Genomic DNA, 15,453 nt, shown 5'->3' with positions numbered 1-15,453 from the left:
CGCACAGCAGGAGGTGAGCGGCAGGCCGCTCCCCATCTCTCTCATCACCACCTGAACCATCTCCCACTCCCCGCCCCGTCCGTGGAGAAACTGTCTGCCACGAAACCAGTCCCTGGTGCCAAAAAGATTGGGGACCGCTGGCTTACAGGACCACGGGCGGACGGTACCCCACAAGCACGGACAGCAACCATGTGCTTTATAAACGGAGTATCTTCTTCACGTGTCATCCTCACATACACAGAAATGAGGCAAACCCCGTGGACCGCAGCATGACTTAAGGCCCCGCGAGCCCTTCGTCCACGACGGGCAGTGACCACAGGCAACCTCTGCTCGGGCTGTCACCACATGTGCGTGTTCCTTCAAGGGGACGGACAGCTGTGGGCTTCACGCCTTCACTGTGGCTAGGGGTCCGCAGCACAAACACAGGTGCCGCCGCCACCTTCTGCGAAGGCGGCTCTCGGTGGTGTCCGCCCAAGGGCAGGCGGGGGGTGTCCCAGGATACGCACGTCTTTACCGTTAATGCCAAATGGTTTCCTCAAGTCCCCCCAGCGGCGCGTAAAACTAGAACCCGTACTTTCTATGAAAACCGACGTTGGACAGCGGAGACCCCCTGCCCCACCTCTACACCGGGAGGCGTCCACTTCCCCAAAGCAGCAGGTTTGCATTAACACGGCAATTACGGGAGGGCGAGGAGAAGGCTTCCTGGAGGGTCGTGCCCACTCGTCTCACAGATGCTCTGGAGAGACCTCCCCGACACAGAGCTGCCCAGGGTGGTGACTACAGACATGGAAACAGCCACCCTGAGACAGAAAGACACAGAGCTGACCCCAGAGGTTGCAGGGTGAGGGGTGCTGGGACTTGGCTCCTGGGGAACCAGTGGCCTGCTGGGCGGGTACGAAGACGGGGCCGTACTTACAGGTGCGCCTGCTTCTCGGCGAGTTCTTTGGTTTTCTCCTACAATTATAAAGGGGAAAAAGCAAAGATGAGACAAGCAGGACACCACTGACACAGGCTCCCATCTACATGAAACACGGCACCACTGCTCCGGGCGTCGCTCCAAGCTACACTGGGAAGACTGTTTTCCATTTGATCTGACCTCCTGGCATCCCGTTACTGCGTACGAACCAGGCGTTTCCTACAAGAGCACTGTTTCACAGCCATCTCTCTTACGTAACAGCCGGCCACTTAGGGAGCAGTAAAGATGGGTCAAACGTATGACAAATGTCAGAACGAACGTTCTAGCAACACTCTCACGGTCAAGCTTCATAGATGCACTTTTAAAAGTCAGCCCCAGTAACGTGGAGCAGATACACGAGGGCCTGAGTACACACGAGTATGTTTAAACGTCCCCACAGGGACTCAGGTCCAGCCAACGTTTTCTGTCCCCTTCAATCAAGAACTCATTCTTGCTTTAGTGCCGTTATCCGGCTTAGCGTGGTCCTAACCGCGACTCCCTCACCCGTTCTCGTGAAGGCTCACGTCGGCCTGAGGCGATGAGACTCGTGAGCACAGGGGGATGCACAGGAGGCTGCCGATGCCCAAGACACAGACAGACAAAAGAAACTCAAGGCTCTGACAGACTTCTCACACCCCAGAGGGGAAGCCGTACGGGGGACACCCGGGACCTGGGGTGAGGGGGTCCCACCTCCACGAGCCTGTTTCCAAGCCTGCACGGGGGCAGGGGAGGGGGTTCGCAGGGCTCATCCCACGTGCATGGCGGGGGAGCCAGGGGTGACGCTCGGGCTCGGGGGGATCCAGTTCTCTGCCCAGAGTCACCAGCACCCTCCTTTGCCCTGGCGTTCTCAGCTGTGACGTGGGACACCGCACCTACGCCGTCAGGGTGGTTGTGGGAATTAAGTCCAACAGCATCTGATTACTAGTAAGTGTCTGGCACAGAGCAGACTCGGAAAAGGACGGTGATTCGTGTGAAATTCACAGCTTCTAAGCGTCAGGCCACTAGGTCCACACTCTGCACGGACTTCAGCTGCACAGAGGGGAAGCGACCACACACACCAAATGCCACTCGGGACGCTGGGGGACGCAGCTCAGGTACGCACGATGCACACAGATCGCTTGCACAAACCTTGGGATGTGGCAGGCCAGGATGGCTTTTGCTTTTAAAAAGTTTCAAACGTTTTAAATGTGGATTTTAATCTGAGGAATCTATCCAGTGTCTACACGGCCAGCTGGTTTCCTTTTCCCACGTCTGCCTCAGGGTGAGCACGGCCGAGACTAAGGGGGTCTCTCTGAAGGACTGCGTGTAACTACCAGCCATCCTTTGGGTCCCCAGGGAGTCCGGCCCCTGGAGGGGCAGGAGATGCCCGCTGGGTGCTCTGGCCCCAGGGGATGTCTGGCAGTGCCTGAAGCCGCTTCCGTGAGGGGGGAAGGGAGGGGTGCTGCCAGCCGCGGCGGGGAGGGGGAGGCCAGGGAGGCTGCCCAACGTCCTGTGGTGCAGGGGTCAGCCCCCCAGCAAGGAATTCTGCCCGGACGTGCATGGTGCCGCGGTCCAGAGACCATCCTGGGCGAAGTTTCAATGGACAGCATCGACCGGTCCTGTGCCTCCCCCTCCCCGCCACCCGACAAGGGCTCTGCAGTGGGGTGTCGGCAGGGGCTCGACCTGCTCCCGGCAGAAAGCGCGGGGCTCCCAGGCCGCCTGGGCGCCAGCAGGGCTGGGCCGTGAGGAGGGACGCAGGACCGGAGCTCACGAAGCCAAACCGTCGGCGGATACCCCAGCTCCCCTGGTGGCCCTGCCTATCCTGCTCGCCCGACAGCGACGAGAGCTGGTCTCGGTCAAGGGGGAGCTCGCGCCCTCCACCCAGGCGGCCGCAGCTCCCACCCGCTCCTCTCCCGGCCGAGGCCGCCGGCAGCGAACCGCCCCCCGCCCCACCACTGACCCAGACCGTCTCTCGGATCATCTTGGCCATCTTGAGCAGGAGCTGCCCGAAGGAGCCCGGCTCGAGGCGGGTGGCCGAGTGCTGAATGCAGAGGCAGAGGAGGAAGGCGGGGGTCAGCTTGTGGTCGTTGCCGCCCGGCTCGACCAGCGTCATGATCCGCTGTAGCAGCGCGTCCTCCATGTCGGGCTCAAACTCCAGGTGCAGCGGCCGCGCCCGGGGGGGTCCGGGCCTCGCGGAGACCGAGGCGCCCCGGGCCCGGAGCGGGGCACCGCACATCCTACAGCTCTCCGGCACGGCCCGGAGGCGGGCCAGGGCCTGGGCGGGCAGGGGCTGGGCCTGTGCGGGGTCCTTCAGCAGCAGCAGGTAGTACAGGCCCAGGGAGAGCAGGTCCCCGTGGCGCAGCACCACGGCGCGGCCCCCCACCTCCGAGAAGTTGACCGAGACGGACGCCCCGGGGATGGGCTCCAGGACCAGCTGTGCCCCCGGCTGAGCTCGGCCCAACGGCCGGCGCCTGCGGATGGTGCAGTGCAGGGGCAGGATGTCGGGGGCCGAGAGGCTGATGCTGGGCTTGCTGGAGGGGGTCCTCTGGCCCACCGTGTGCCGCTCCCGGTTGAGCACGTAGACCAGGCTGTCCTGAAACGCAGACACCAGACCTCAGGGGCAGGACGCCACTCGAGCAGTTCCATCCCTGGTACCTAAGCCGCCCTGGGCAGCACACCACCCCCCCGCCCCCCCGGAATCCCTTCCTGACCCCCTGCCTGCCCACATTGGGCGCCTATCCCATCTCCCAGGGCAGCCTCGGTGGCACACCGGACGCCCGGGGTGGGGTGGGGGGGAGGCCCCAGCTTTGAGACGTGAGAGGCCAGCCAAGGGCAGACCTGAACGTGGACACTGGTCTACAGACACGCCAGGCCCGCCCGCTCCGCCAGGTGACGGTGACAAGCTGGGGAGGCGCCCCTCCTCTGTGCGCCGGCTCCGGGAGGGAAGATGCCTCCCAGGATCTGAGCTGCAGAGCCCTGACAAGGTCACACAGCGTGCGGGGAAGGTGGAGCAGGAAAGGGAGCGGGGGACACGCGGGTGAGCGAGAGGCCGGGAGGAACAGCAGACCTCCCCGGGGCGGCAGCACGGGCAGGGTCGGCGGGGTCGCCAAGGGCGAGCCCCTTCAGGCCAAGAGGCCCCCGACAAAAGTGGTATGAAATGCGGGCGCGGGGCGGGGGCCTGCGGGACTCCTCAGAGGAAGCCGCCCCGCACACGCCCGAGGCCGCGGGAGGCCTGCGCCCCAGCCCACGGGGGCCATTCCCCAGGGGCCCGCCAGGCCGGGCAGGAAGGGGGCCCAGTACCAGGTAAGACCCACGCTGGGATCAGTGAGTGAGGAGCTGGGGGGACCCCCTCCCAAGGCCCTGCTGCCACCCACTGCAGCCCGGACGGAAGAATGTTCTGGAATCAGAGGACGGGGAAGCCGCCACCCTCCTCCAGCGTCTAGGGCGGACCCAATGGGGTGCTCTCCCACAGCCCATTTCTCCGGCCCCCGAGCCCCCCGCTGACGTGGTCAGTAAGGAGCAGAGGGGCGGGGGCGCCAAGCCGAGAGCCTCCCGCACGCCCCTCCCACCGCCTCGGGCCCAGGAGAGGGGCGCTCACGTGCTGCTGGCTGTAGCCCTGCAGGAGCAGCAGGTGGGGCGACTCATAGAGGGAGCAGCGCATGGCGTCCTGGCCGGGCTCCTCGGGGCCCCGGGCAGCGGACGGCGGGGCGATGGCCGAGCCCAGGCTGGTCTCGCTGACCGTGCGGCGCAGCCGGGGTGGAGGGGGGCTCCAGGCTCCCCCCGCGGCTGGGGCTGGGGTTCCCTTGGCGCGGCTCCGCTGCAGTCTCCGGGCCTGGGCGTTTATCCCTGCGGCAGAAGCAGCGCGGGGTGAACAGATGGCTCGAGGCCGCTCCTGACACGGGTCGCGGCTCCGTCAAGCAGGCCTGCAGGCGGCCGCGGGACTCTGTCCGCAGACCGCATCCTCGGAAGGCCGTGGCTCCTCCGGGGCTCGCTCCGAGAGCCAGGCAGCCCAGCCGTCCGAGGCCCCAGACGCCCCCCAGGACCCCGTGGCGCATCCCAGCCCCGAGACCAGCCAGCACCACGGCCTCCCCGCGGGATGCCAAGCCCACCACAGCCTTGACCCCCACAGAGTCAGCGTGCTGGGGGCTTCGTGGGTACCATGCCGACCCCAAAACCTGCCCATCCCGTCCCGTCCTGGCAGCCCGTGTGTGCGTGCGGGAGCTCATTAGGTGACAACTGTTCCTCATCCCCCGGCCCCGTTTACAAGGAGGAAGCAGTCAACTCACCACGTCGCTCCAGCCCACAGGGCCGGCTGGTCTCCATCCAGAACACGGCTGCTCCGTCCCGGGGCACCTCTGACACGGCCAGGCACACGCATGCACACAGGCACACGCGCACACCCGTGCACACCCCTCGAAAGCCTTACCCTTCTACACGTAGGAAGCGCTCTTTTAAACTAATGCCGCGTGAAAGCTGAGAAGCCACACGGAACTCGAGGGCCAGTCTCCTGTCACCGTCGCCTTCCCCGGCTGACCCAGGCCTTCCTCTCTGAGCCCCCTGCCGAGGGCCCTCCACACAGCCTCTGTCTGCAGCATCCCTTCCTATAACCGTTCCAAACAAAACCAGACAAAGCCAGGGCAAGTGAGGTGGGCAAGCAGGGGCCGAGGGCGCCCGGGAACACCGACCTGCCTTCCAGAAGGAGAAGGGAGCCCAGTCCCCGGCAGCGCACAGGGAGCCGGGGCTGCAGGAGGGAGGCCGCCCAGCCGCAGTGCGAGCCGTTTGCCTGGCGCTGGCTGCTCCCCGCCTTGGGCAGGAGGCAGGGATGGAGGAACAGAGGTGGGGGGCAGGCGGGGAGGCAGCCCCCAGCCTCACCAGTCCCACCGCCCCGGTCTCACGGCTGGGGCATCACGGCACAAGCGGGGGCCCTGCCTGGAAGAAGACATTTAGAAACCAGTCCAAAACGACGCTCTAGCCCAGGCTTCTCCTCCCCCTAGGACGGGGCCGCAGGAGAATATGCACCTCAGAACCACCTTGCACAAGTGCTGGGGCTCCCGGGCAGCAGCAGAGCCCATAAGGTCACCCTTTCCTCTTGGATTCCTGGGGGCCCCCAGAGGCCCTGGACGAGGCCCGAGCCAGCGTCCCTGGGACTGCAGCAGACGGGCGTGGGCGCACACTCTCGGCCGACTGGACACCGCTCCTCCGGCTGGGGTCCCGCGTCCCCTCGTAGCTGACCCCCTCCCGGGCTAAAGCAGGGGCTCTCGCCCCGCCCGCGCTCAGGGCCGCCTGGGGAGTTTGCAACAGCGTCCAGGGCTCATCCACGGCCCCTCAGGGTTGAAGGGCCAGGGCTGTCGGGACGGAGGTAGCGGCAGCTCAAGGCCGGGGCCGCTGGACCGCCAACACCAGCACGGCCAGAGTGCAGAGCAACCCACAAGGTCCAGCCGACAGACCCGTGCACACCCTGCGGGCAGCACAGCCACGAGGACCCTCACACGTGTGGACGCCTGAGCCAGGCAGGCCCCTGAACCCCACGAAACCCTCCACGGGGACTATCCTCGCACAGGGCAGAGATGCTGCAGGGAAAGCTGGGCCCAGCCTGTACCCAGTGGCGGGTGGAAAGGCAGATGGGGAGCAATGGGTAGGGTGTGGGACCTCTGTTTACATGCTGAAAAGAGCACACGAAACCCCGTGGCATGCTGCTCATGGTGTGCGTGTATGTGCACGTAAAGCCGTTTTCGAAAACGGATAGAAAAGGCACACAGTAAGTTCAAGAAATGGCCGTCACACAGGTGGGGGAGGCACGTTACACAACGTATTGGAGCTGCTAGAACACGTGTGATGTCACATAATGCACGTGATAGGACACACTTTATGGATAACTCTGTGTGATGTTTTACTCGTTTTATTTTTAAAAACTCTAAATAAATGTGATTAAAAATGTTTGTCAACTCTGGAAGGCAAGTACTCAGGCGTAAAGTAACAATCATGAACACTCTGAGGTCCTCGCACGTGCGTAGGACTCTGCGGCTGCCCCGAGGTGGGCTGGGGGCCTGGGGGGGGGCACCTGATGAGGCCGCTGGAGGGTGCCGATGAGGTGCCGTGCCGCGTCTGATCCCACTTCAGCTTCGCCACCACAACCCACGCATCCCAACGACGCGCAAACCCAGGGCGTGTCTGCCTGGCTCTGAGCAGAACCTCCTCCCTAAGCCTGGGGTGGAGGCTGGGCGGCAACAGGAGGGACGTGTGGGCAGCGTCGCCCACAAGCCAGCGGCCTGCGGGGCGCGGCCTGGGGTTCTCAGCCTGGTCCAGGCAGACCCGCAGCCTCGTGGTCCAGGCTCTGCGCACTGGATCTGGGGCGTCACGGTGGAGCCCGCGTCCAGAGCAAGGTCGTCCCCACGGCCCCTCCACCGCCACCATGATGGGGATTCGGCAACAGACACACCACGGAGAAGCCCTGGCCCACAGGGGAGCGGCGCTGACGGGATAACGTGACGAGAGTGGCCAGGCCTGGTACGGTGGTGATGTCACATGCCAAGTCACTCACCTTAGAGGAAAACGCCCAACCTTGCCACTGGGTGAAAAAGACGTGCTCCATTTCTGGATCACGCCTCCCCGTGAGCTGGGCTGGACGGCCCAGCCCTGGACATTTCTCGCTATGCGAGGGGTGACCGAGTTAGCGAGGTCAGAGGTTTATCTGGTCCTGCAGGTCTGAGGGACACCCGGGAATCTGCATTTTTGTAAAAGCTCCCCAGAAGGTTCTGGAACTCAGCTAGGATAGGAACCGCTGCCAGGGCACTCCCCTCCCCCAGTGCCCTGCCTACAGAAAGCCCACAGGGGGAGAAAGGGAAACCCACGGAGCGCTCGGAAAACATACTCGAGCACCTACCGTTTTTATTTGCGTTTTGGACTTCTACCTCTTCTCTCTAGATTAAAACATTTGTTGGTTCCCAGGAAGGTGGCAGATACGAGGCTCTGCTCTTCCCTCTTACATAAGGCACACCTCGTCTTACTGCGCTTCACGGATACGGTGTGCTACAAACTGAGGGTCTGCGGCAACCCTGGCTGGGCAAGTCTATTGGCACATTTCTTCCCACAGCATGTGCTCACTTTGTGTCTCTGTGTCACACTGTGGGAATTCTCGCAATATTTCAGACTTCGTCGTTATTATTATATTTGTTATGGTGATCTGTGATCAATGATCTTTGTTCTTACTCTTGTAATCGTTTTGACCTTTTTTTAGTAATAAAGTATTTTATTTTTTATTTATTTTTTAAACATCTTTATTGGAAAAATATGGAACGTTTCACGAATTTGCGTGTCATCCTTGTGCAGGGGCCACGCTAATCTTCTCTGTATCGTTCCGATTTTAGTATATGTGCTGCTGAAGCCAGCACAGTAACAAAGTATTTTAAAATTAAGGTGTGTAACATTGTTTTTCTAGACATAATGCTATCGCACCCTTAACAGACCTCAGTAGAGCGTAAACATCACTTTTCTAGGCACTGGGAAGCCAAAAAGTTCCTGTGACTCTTTACCGACGTGCCGCCTTCATTGCAGTGGTCTGGGCCTGAAGCCACCACATCTGAGCTGGGCCTGTTATCTGTTCCCTGGTGAAAAGGCAGAAACACACCCAGCAGAGGAATAAAAGGAGGGGTCTGGGTAACCAGAACCTGGAGAGGCCTCTGTGTCCCCCGCACCCAGGACACACATGGGACCACCTTACCGCCCAACACTGGGCCCCAGACCCAGAAGCACAGTAACCACTTTCCCACGTCTTAGGGGGATAACACAGCCAGGAGAGATTCTGAAACAACCCTTGCTGCCCCTGAACAGGCTCACAGTTAAGCCACAGGCTCTGACTTGGATGTTCAGGGCCGATCCTGCCCGCTCCTGGACTGTGCGTCTGTGACACGGGAACTGGGGAAGGGGCCCTAACCTGCAGGAGGTGTAACCGTGACACAGACGACGGCGGCGGCCTGCACAACGGACGCGGTTAAAGAAAGGAGCTCGGAGCTCCCCTCTCCCAGCAGCTGCTCCAGCTCCCGCCACCGGAATCAAGGCTGCGAGCGGCTGACTCTGCAGCGCAGGGATCTGTGGTCCCTCATCCCCTCCATCAGACGCTCCTGGGCCAGGCAGCCGTCGGGCAGGGGGGAAGAGGTGGAGGGATGACACCCCAGGCCACACGGTGTTTTACGTGTCGGTGCCGGCATCCCCTCTGCGGGGAGAGAGGAAAGGACCCTGGATACCGGGGCGGGGGGTGGTGGGGGTTGGACATTAATTCTGAAAGCAGCTGGCAGCTGTCACCAGAGCTCCCGTCATGGGCTCCAGCACAGCACTGGAAAGAACAGCACAGCTCTCTTCCTGGACGTCAGTAAGTTCAGGACAATAAATTCAAGCTGTAGGTTTTACCCCCGGGCCCTGTTTGCTCTTCTCTCCCAGGATCGGAGGGTTTGAAACAGTGTCTCCAACTCGGAGAAGTCCCTGTTGCTCACACCCACTACCAGGGCTGCAGGAGAACTCAGGGATGTGGTTTTCATCGGGGACGGATGAGGCAAATGTTCCTGCATTCGGGAATTTTGCTGAAATTGGGGGAATTGAGACTATTTCAGTGATCCCTAATAACAGCTGGAGAGGCGCTGCTGACATAAAGTCTGCAGTGGCCACTGCAAAACTCGGAGGTCAGACCTGCCTTAAACAAGCCCTTTTAAACTAGAATGCCCTTTGCTGGGTTAGCAAAAGATGCAGAACGAAGCCCTAAGTTAATCAAGCAATCCCTGACGTTAATTTGAAGTTTTTTGTATTTGAAATGTACAACAAGGACAACAAACTACCTAAGGACCGTCTGGGGACGCAGCATCTATCTGCTACATGGCCAGCTTTATTCTGAGTGTTTTGCATTCAATTCCACCGCATTCTCACAATAAACCCTTCAAAGGGACTGCAGTGACATGGGAATATGTTACCTAGCTTTCTAGGATCGATCCTACCATTGGCAAATAAAATTCTAAAAAAAAAATGTATGTCGTAACCCCCCCTCCCCAGTTAGGGACACAACACGGATGCCTGCTGGCCACTTCTGGTCAACATCGTACTGGAGGTCCTGGAGGTCCCAGCCAGTACAATACGGTAAGAAAAACGAATGAAAAGGTAGGATTGAAAAGAAAGAAAGAAATGTGTGATGATTTTCAAGACGATGTGATTGTGTATACAGAAGATGCAAAAGAATCCACGGACAAATTATTAGAATTAACAAATGAGTTTAGCAAGGGGACTAGATATGGTGAGTATGCAAATTCAATACTATTTTAAAATACTAGAAACAAAGAGAAAAGGGTATGTTTTTAAAAAAAGATACCATTTATAATAATGTCAAGAAACATGAAACTAAGGAATAAATCTTCCAAAAGATGTGCAAGACCGTGTCACTGAAAACCACAAAGCACCACTGACAGAAGTCAAGGAAGCTTAAGTGAAAAAGACAGACAGGCCAAGTGTGAGGGAGGAAGTGGGACAGTTAGAGCCCTTGCACACTGCTGGGGGAGGGGGCTGTCAACTGGCACGAGCGGCCTGGAAAGCACGTGTGCTGGTGTCTCCTACCACTGAACCGTCAAGTCCACTCCTCAGTGTACACACGATAGGAACACACGTGGGACCACGGAACGTACGCAGGAACACGTCCACGGTAGCATCACTCCTACCGGGCCCAAACTGGAAACACCAAGTGTCTACCAACAACAGGATGACCAAATCAGCCGTGGCCCATTCACATAATGGAATCCTGCACCGCAACAGCAATGAATGGACTCTTCTAAAAGCAAGAACAAGCCCAAAAAACCAAAAAACAAAGAGCCAGACACAAAAAGGTACACATAATACGATTCCATTTATAGGACATTTACTTAGAGCCAAAACTGAACTATGGTTTTAGAAGTCAGAGAGGTTGGCTCAATGGCCAAGGACCAGAAGGGGGTGTGAGGGAGGCTGCAGGTGTCCTGATAATGTTCTAGTTCTTGCCACACAGGTGCACTCATCTTCTGAAAACTCGCTGAGCCGTACCCTCACAACGTGGGCACGCTTCTGTCTGTACGCTATTTTTCAATGAAAATTTTCCTTTTGAAGAAGAGGACATCAGATGTTAAGATTACCATACACAAATTATAAGATCATGTTTACACTGTTTAAAGAGATAAAACATGCCTTGCAATATATGTAGCGAACAGGAAATTATAAACAATAACATCAGCTTTGAAAAATAACCAATTAGAACTTCTAGAAACGAAACAATACAGTAACGGAAAGTATGCAGCATATCAGACACAACGGAAAAGAGTATCAGTGAACTAAAAGACAAGTCTAAAATGGCTAGGATGTGGTACAAAGTGACCAAAAAAGGAAGAACAAAGAAGACATTAGAAGACAGGGAAGAGAGAGTGAGAGGCCTCACACACGTTGAAAGACAGCTCTGGGGGAATTCCCTGGCAGTCCAGTGGTTAGGACTCAGTGCTTTTACTGCTGAGGGCCCGGGTTCAATCCCTGGTTGGGGACTTAAGATCCCACAAGCCATGCAGCACGGCCAGGGAAAAAAAAAAAAGACGGCTCTGGGAGAAAAGAGGGCAAAGGCAATATCTGAAAAGAAAATACGTGAGCATTTTTCAGAACTGACTGAAGAAACCAATTGGCAGTCTCATGAAGTCCAATAAAAGAAAGAAGAGAGACATCACAAGAAAACCACTGACCAATATCCCCTATGTATAGAGATGTAAAAGTCTCCAAGACAGTAGCAAACCATATTCAAGTGGGATTTATCCCAGGAATGCAAGAGTGATCTAACATACAACAGTCAACCACTGTAATATACTGTATTGATACAATAAAGGACCAACATGACATGGCCAGGTACTGAATGCTACTGGATTATACACTTTAAAATTGTTAATTTTATGTTACGTGAATTTTATTTCCATTTTAAAAGTCAGGCTTTAGGGCTTCCCTGGTGGCGCAGTGGTTGAGAGTCCGCCTGCCGATGCAGGGGACGCGGGTTCGTGCCCCGGTCCGGGAAGATCCCACATGCCGCGGAGCGGCTGGGCCCGTGAGCCATGGCCGCTGAGCCTGCGCGTCTGGAGCCTGTGCTCCGCAACGGGAGAGACCACAGCGGTGAGAGGCCCGCGTACCCCCCCCCAAAAAAAAAAAGAATATATAACTATGTACACAGGTTGATTTAAATTATGTAAGAAAAGTAATGCAACAGTAAGAAAAGAATGAAAGGCACCAAAATGTTGAAAGTAATTCTCTCTAGGCGGTGAGTTTACAGGTGATTTTTACTCTCTACCTAATACTTCCCCTTATTTTCCAAATTTTCAATAATGAATATGCCTTATTTTCTTAAGTGGGGGGAAGTCACATTTTCAAGTACCGAGGAGCATTATTTCCGTGGTAAGACTTGGACCTTCTCCTGCCAATTAGGGCCTTAATCAGGGAAGAGCGGCCCTCTCTAGAAGGAACTAATAAGCTAATTAAGGTAATGGGTAACTGAGGAGATAAAATGCTTAGACCATTTGTTAGCCAGTCACAGATGGAAATAGAGCCTTCCAGAACCATGCCAACGAGAGAGCAGTGTGGCAGAAGCAGGAATTTTCTTTAGCTGAAACCAAAGGCCCCGTGTGACTCCCCAGAGAAGCCTCGAGCCCTCCCTGGGAGAGGATCCTGGTAAACCGAGCGACACCAGCCCACCCGGCGCCCCTGCTCACAGGCCTCAGGACCCACACGGGGGGGGCCGCCGACGCCCCTTCCCGGGTCCACCTGGAGGACCAGCTTTGTCGCGAAGGTCAGCACCCCCTGTCTCTCGCCCAGAGCGAGGAGCCTCCCTGCCCAGGAGGCTGCATCCCGAGGATGCCCGACGCCCCACCGCCCTGCAGCGAAATCCCTACGCTCGTGCAGGCTGGAAGAGACAGCCATGGAAACCGCTTTGAAAACTGGGCAAGAAGACAAGAGAAACTAGGAGAGAAAAGACCCGGAAAACACGTCAGTCCAGGAGACGCAGAACCTGGATAACAGACGAACCAGAAGGAATGATCCAAGGAGAGATGTGATTTTTCAGAACTGAAGAGCATGCGTTTTTAGCTTAAAAGTCTGACACACAGTAGAGGTTAAAAACGCATAAGGGGGGACTTCCCTGGTGGCACAGTGGTTAAGAATCCGCCTGCCAATGCAGGAGACACGGGTTCGAGCCCTGGTCCGGGAAGATCCCACATGCCGCAGAGCAACTAAGCCCGCACACCACAACTACTGAGCCCGCGTGCCACAGCTACTGAAGCCTGCGTGCCTAGAGCCCACGCTCCGCAACGAGAAGCCAAACCGCAATGAGAAGCCCCGCGCACTGCAACAAAGACCGAACACGGCCAAAAATTTAAAAACGCATAAGGGGTCAAAATACACAAACAGCAAATTTTAATAACCTTAATACATTAAGAGAATATGGTCGTTATAAACAAATACGGTAACAGACACAACCATCACTTTTCACATAAAAAAACAAAAGTCTAGCAGAAAGGATGCAAACACACCCCAACCAGGACACACACTGTGAGTCTGCAGAATTAGGCAGCGTGAAGAAATTACCTGCGTCTCCAGAGGGAGGAGAGAGAGATTAAGTCCAAAGGAGTGAGAGTCCCAACACGCCCCAGCCTCTCCCGGAGGCACTGGGAGCTGAAAGGAATGGACTGAGGCCTCCAAAATTCTAGGAGAGAAAAGTATTTTCATCTAAAGCTCTACGCCCAGCTAAGCTATTAATCGAGCATTAAGGTGGAGCAAAGGTTTTTCAAGCAACTTCACCTCTCATGGACACTTTCCCAGGAGGCCACGGGAGAAGCTGGTCCACGTAAACCAGGTGTAAAGCGAGAACCAGGGAAAAGGGAGCAGAGACGGGGGGTCTCCTCTGCAGAGACACCAGGGTGAGGACGGCTGAAAGCGGGCTCGAGAGCAACCGGCCCGACCTGAGCAGGCGGAAGGCGCCCAAACTGGATAAAACCAGCCACACACCTGAGCATCTTGAAAAGAGATACTGGCAGAGGATGGAGGAATGCTGAATTCGTGAAAAGTACCAAGAAAAAGGGCAAATAATACCAACAATTAATTCCAAAGAGACTGGAAGCTGGACTAGAAGGAAAGGTAATCTTTGTGTACACCAGGCCTCAGTTGTAAAAAGCTGTCTCTGGTCCTAAAAATGCAAACACTGATTACTAATCTAAACAAATTTACAACTGTCCTGAGAGGACAGGGCGAGGGAAGCTGATGTTTTCAAAGAGGGGTGGTGAACAGAGCTGAATTTTCATCCTCATGGAAGGAGTCACTAGATCAGGCTCAAAATGTAAAACCCAAGCAGTAGTGGGATAAATGTGTTACTTTAAGCTGTGGAATTAAATGCCAAATAAGGAACAGCTCACAACTGAAACTGGTTCCCTCTGGGCAGGGCAAATTGGGAAGAGGGAAGGCTAGTGCAGAGACCTGCTGCTTCAGCTTTTTTGCTTTGTTCTGTTATTTCTGATCAGCGGTGAGAAGTCCTGCGCTTTAACTGTGCACGTATATATAACTGGTGAAAGTAAGTTTTGGGTTTTTTTTTTGCAGTACGCGGGCCTCTCACTGTTGTGGCCTCTCCCGTTGCGGATCACAGGCTCCGGACGCGCAGGCTCAGCGGCCATTGGCTCACGGGCCCAGCCGCTCCGCGGCATGTGGGATCTTCCCGGATCGGGGCACGAACCCGTGTCCCCTGCATCGGCAGGCGGACTCTCGACCACTGCGCCACCAGGGAAGCCCAAAAGTAAGTTTTTAAACGTACATACTTTTCAACCTCCTAAACGAATGAATGAATGAATGCACGCACTTATGGTATGTATTTCCTAGACACACTTTTTTGCACATTTTAACATCTCTGAACGCATCCTGCGTTCTTGTGGAGCGTCCCGGGCAGCAGCTGTCACGTGAGAACTTGGCTATTGTTCCTGGGGGGCGAGATTCTTCAATATTTCAGCCATTTAAGGGCCATTTGAAGAATGAATGAGCTCTGGTTGTCATGTGCAAACTTGCAGAATTTTGGGCCAGCAGCTTGAGAGAAAATCCCAGGGATAACAGTGGAGCACTTTCAAGAAATGCGGCACCAGCAATATTCTTGAGGGCACAGAGAAGGGCACCGTGTGGAAACGTGCCCAGTGACAGCTCGAGTCGAAAAGAAGACTTTGAATTTATTTCCCTCCTATGTATCTTTTTGTGTGTGCGTGTACACAGAACCACTACAGATTAAAGTCCATGTTTATATAACTCCTCAGGTGTATTAGAGCTCTTTAGGTAAGTACAAAACTAGGAACCCCAAGTAATAATAGTAAGGCACTGTGTCCTCGTTTAACTTGTACGATTTTTTATGTTAGTGGTAAGTAGATATGGTGATCTTACAATCAATAACATCTTTTATGTGGTGAAATACGGTATATACAGGAATATATATTGCAAAATTGTTCTTAATGACCCCC

At 56.2% G+C, this 15,453-nt stretch overlaps 1 protein-coding gene and 1 non-coding gene across 2 annotated transcripts in view; both read right to left on the bottom strand.

Moving 5' to 3' along the window:
- Nucleotides 1–15,453, bottom strand: part of RADIL (Rap associating with DIL domain) — a 54,364-nt gene that overhangs the window by 19,606 nt on the left and 19,305 nt on the right. Inside the window, exons 2-4 of the mRNA XM_024763553.1 lie at nt 4,533–4,780; nt 2,895–3,527; nt 917–954 (exon numbers count right to left, since the gene is read on the bottom strand). Coding sequence (XP_024619321.1) covers nt 917–954; nt 2,895–3,527; nt 4,533–4,780 — 919 coding nt within the window. The remainder of the gene's footprint in view (nt 1–916; nt 955–2,894; nt 3,528–4,532; nt 4,781–15,453) is intronic.
- LOC112412089 (U6 spliceosomal RNA) lies at nt 8,219–8,325 on the bottom strand. Its single transcript, XR_003005736.1, has one exon. It is a non-coding gene; the product is annotated as a U6 spliceosomal RNA (small nuclear RNA).

This window comes from Neophocaena asiaeorientalis, unplaced genomic scaffold (assembly GCF_003031525.2).
Source record: "Neophocaena asiaeorientalis asiaeorientalis breed wild unplaced genomic scaffold, Neophocaena_asiaeorientalis_V1.1 scaffold223, whole genome shotgun sequence".
Taxonomy (NCBI): Eukaryota; Metazoa; Chordata; class Mammalia; order Artiodactyla; family Phocoenidae; genus Neophocaena; species Neophocaena asiaeorientalis.
The sequence above is the reverse complement of the archived record's forward strand: the minus strand, read 5'-3'. Positions and strand labels throughout refer to the sequence as shown.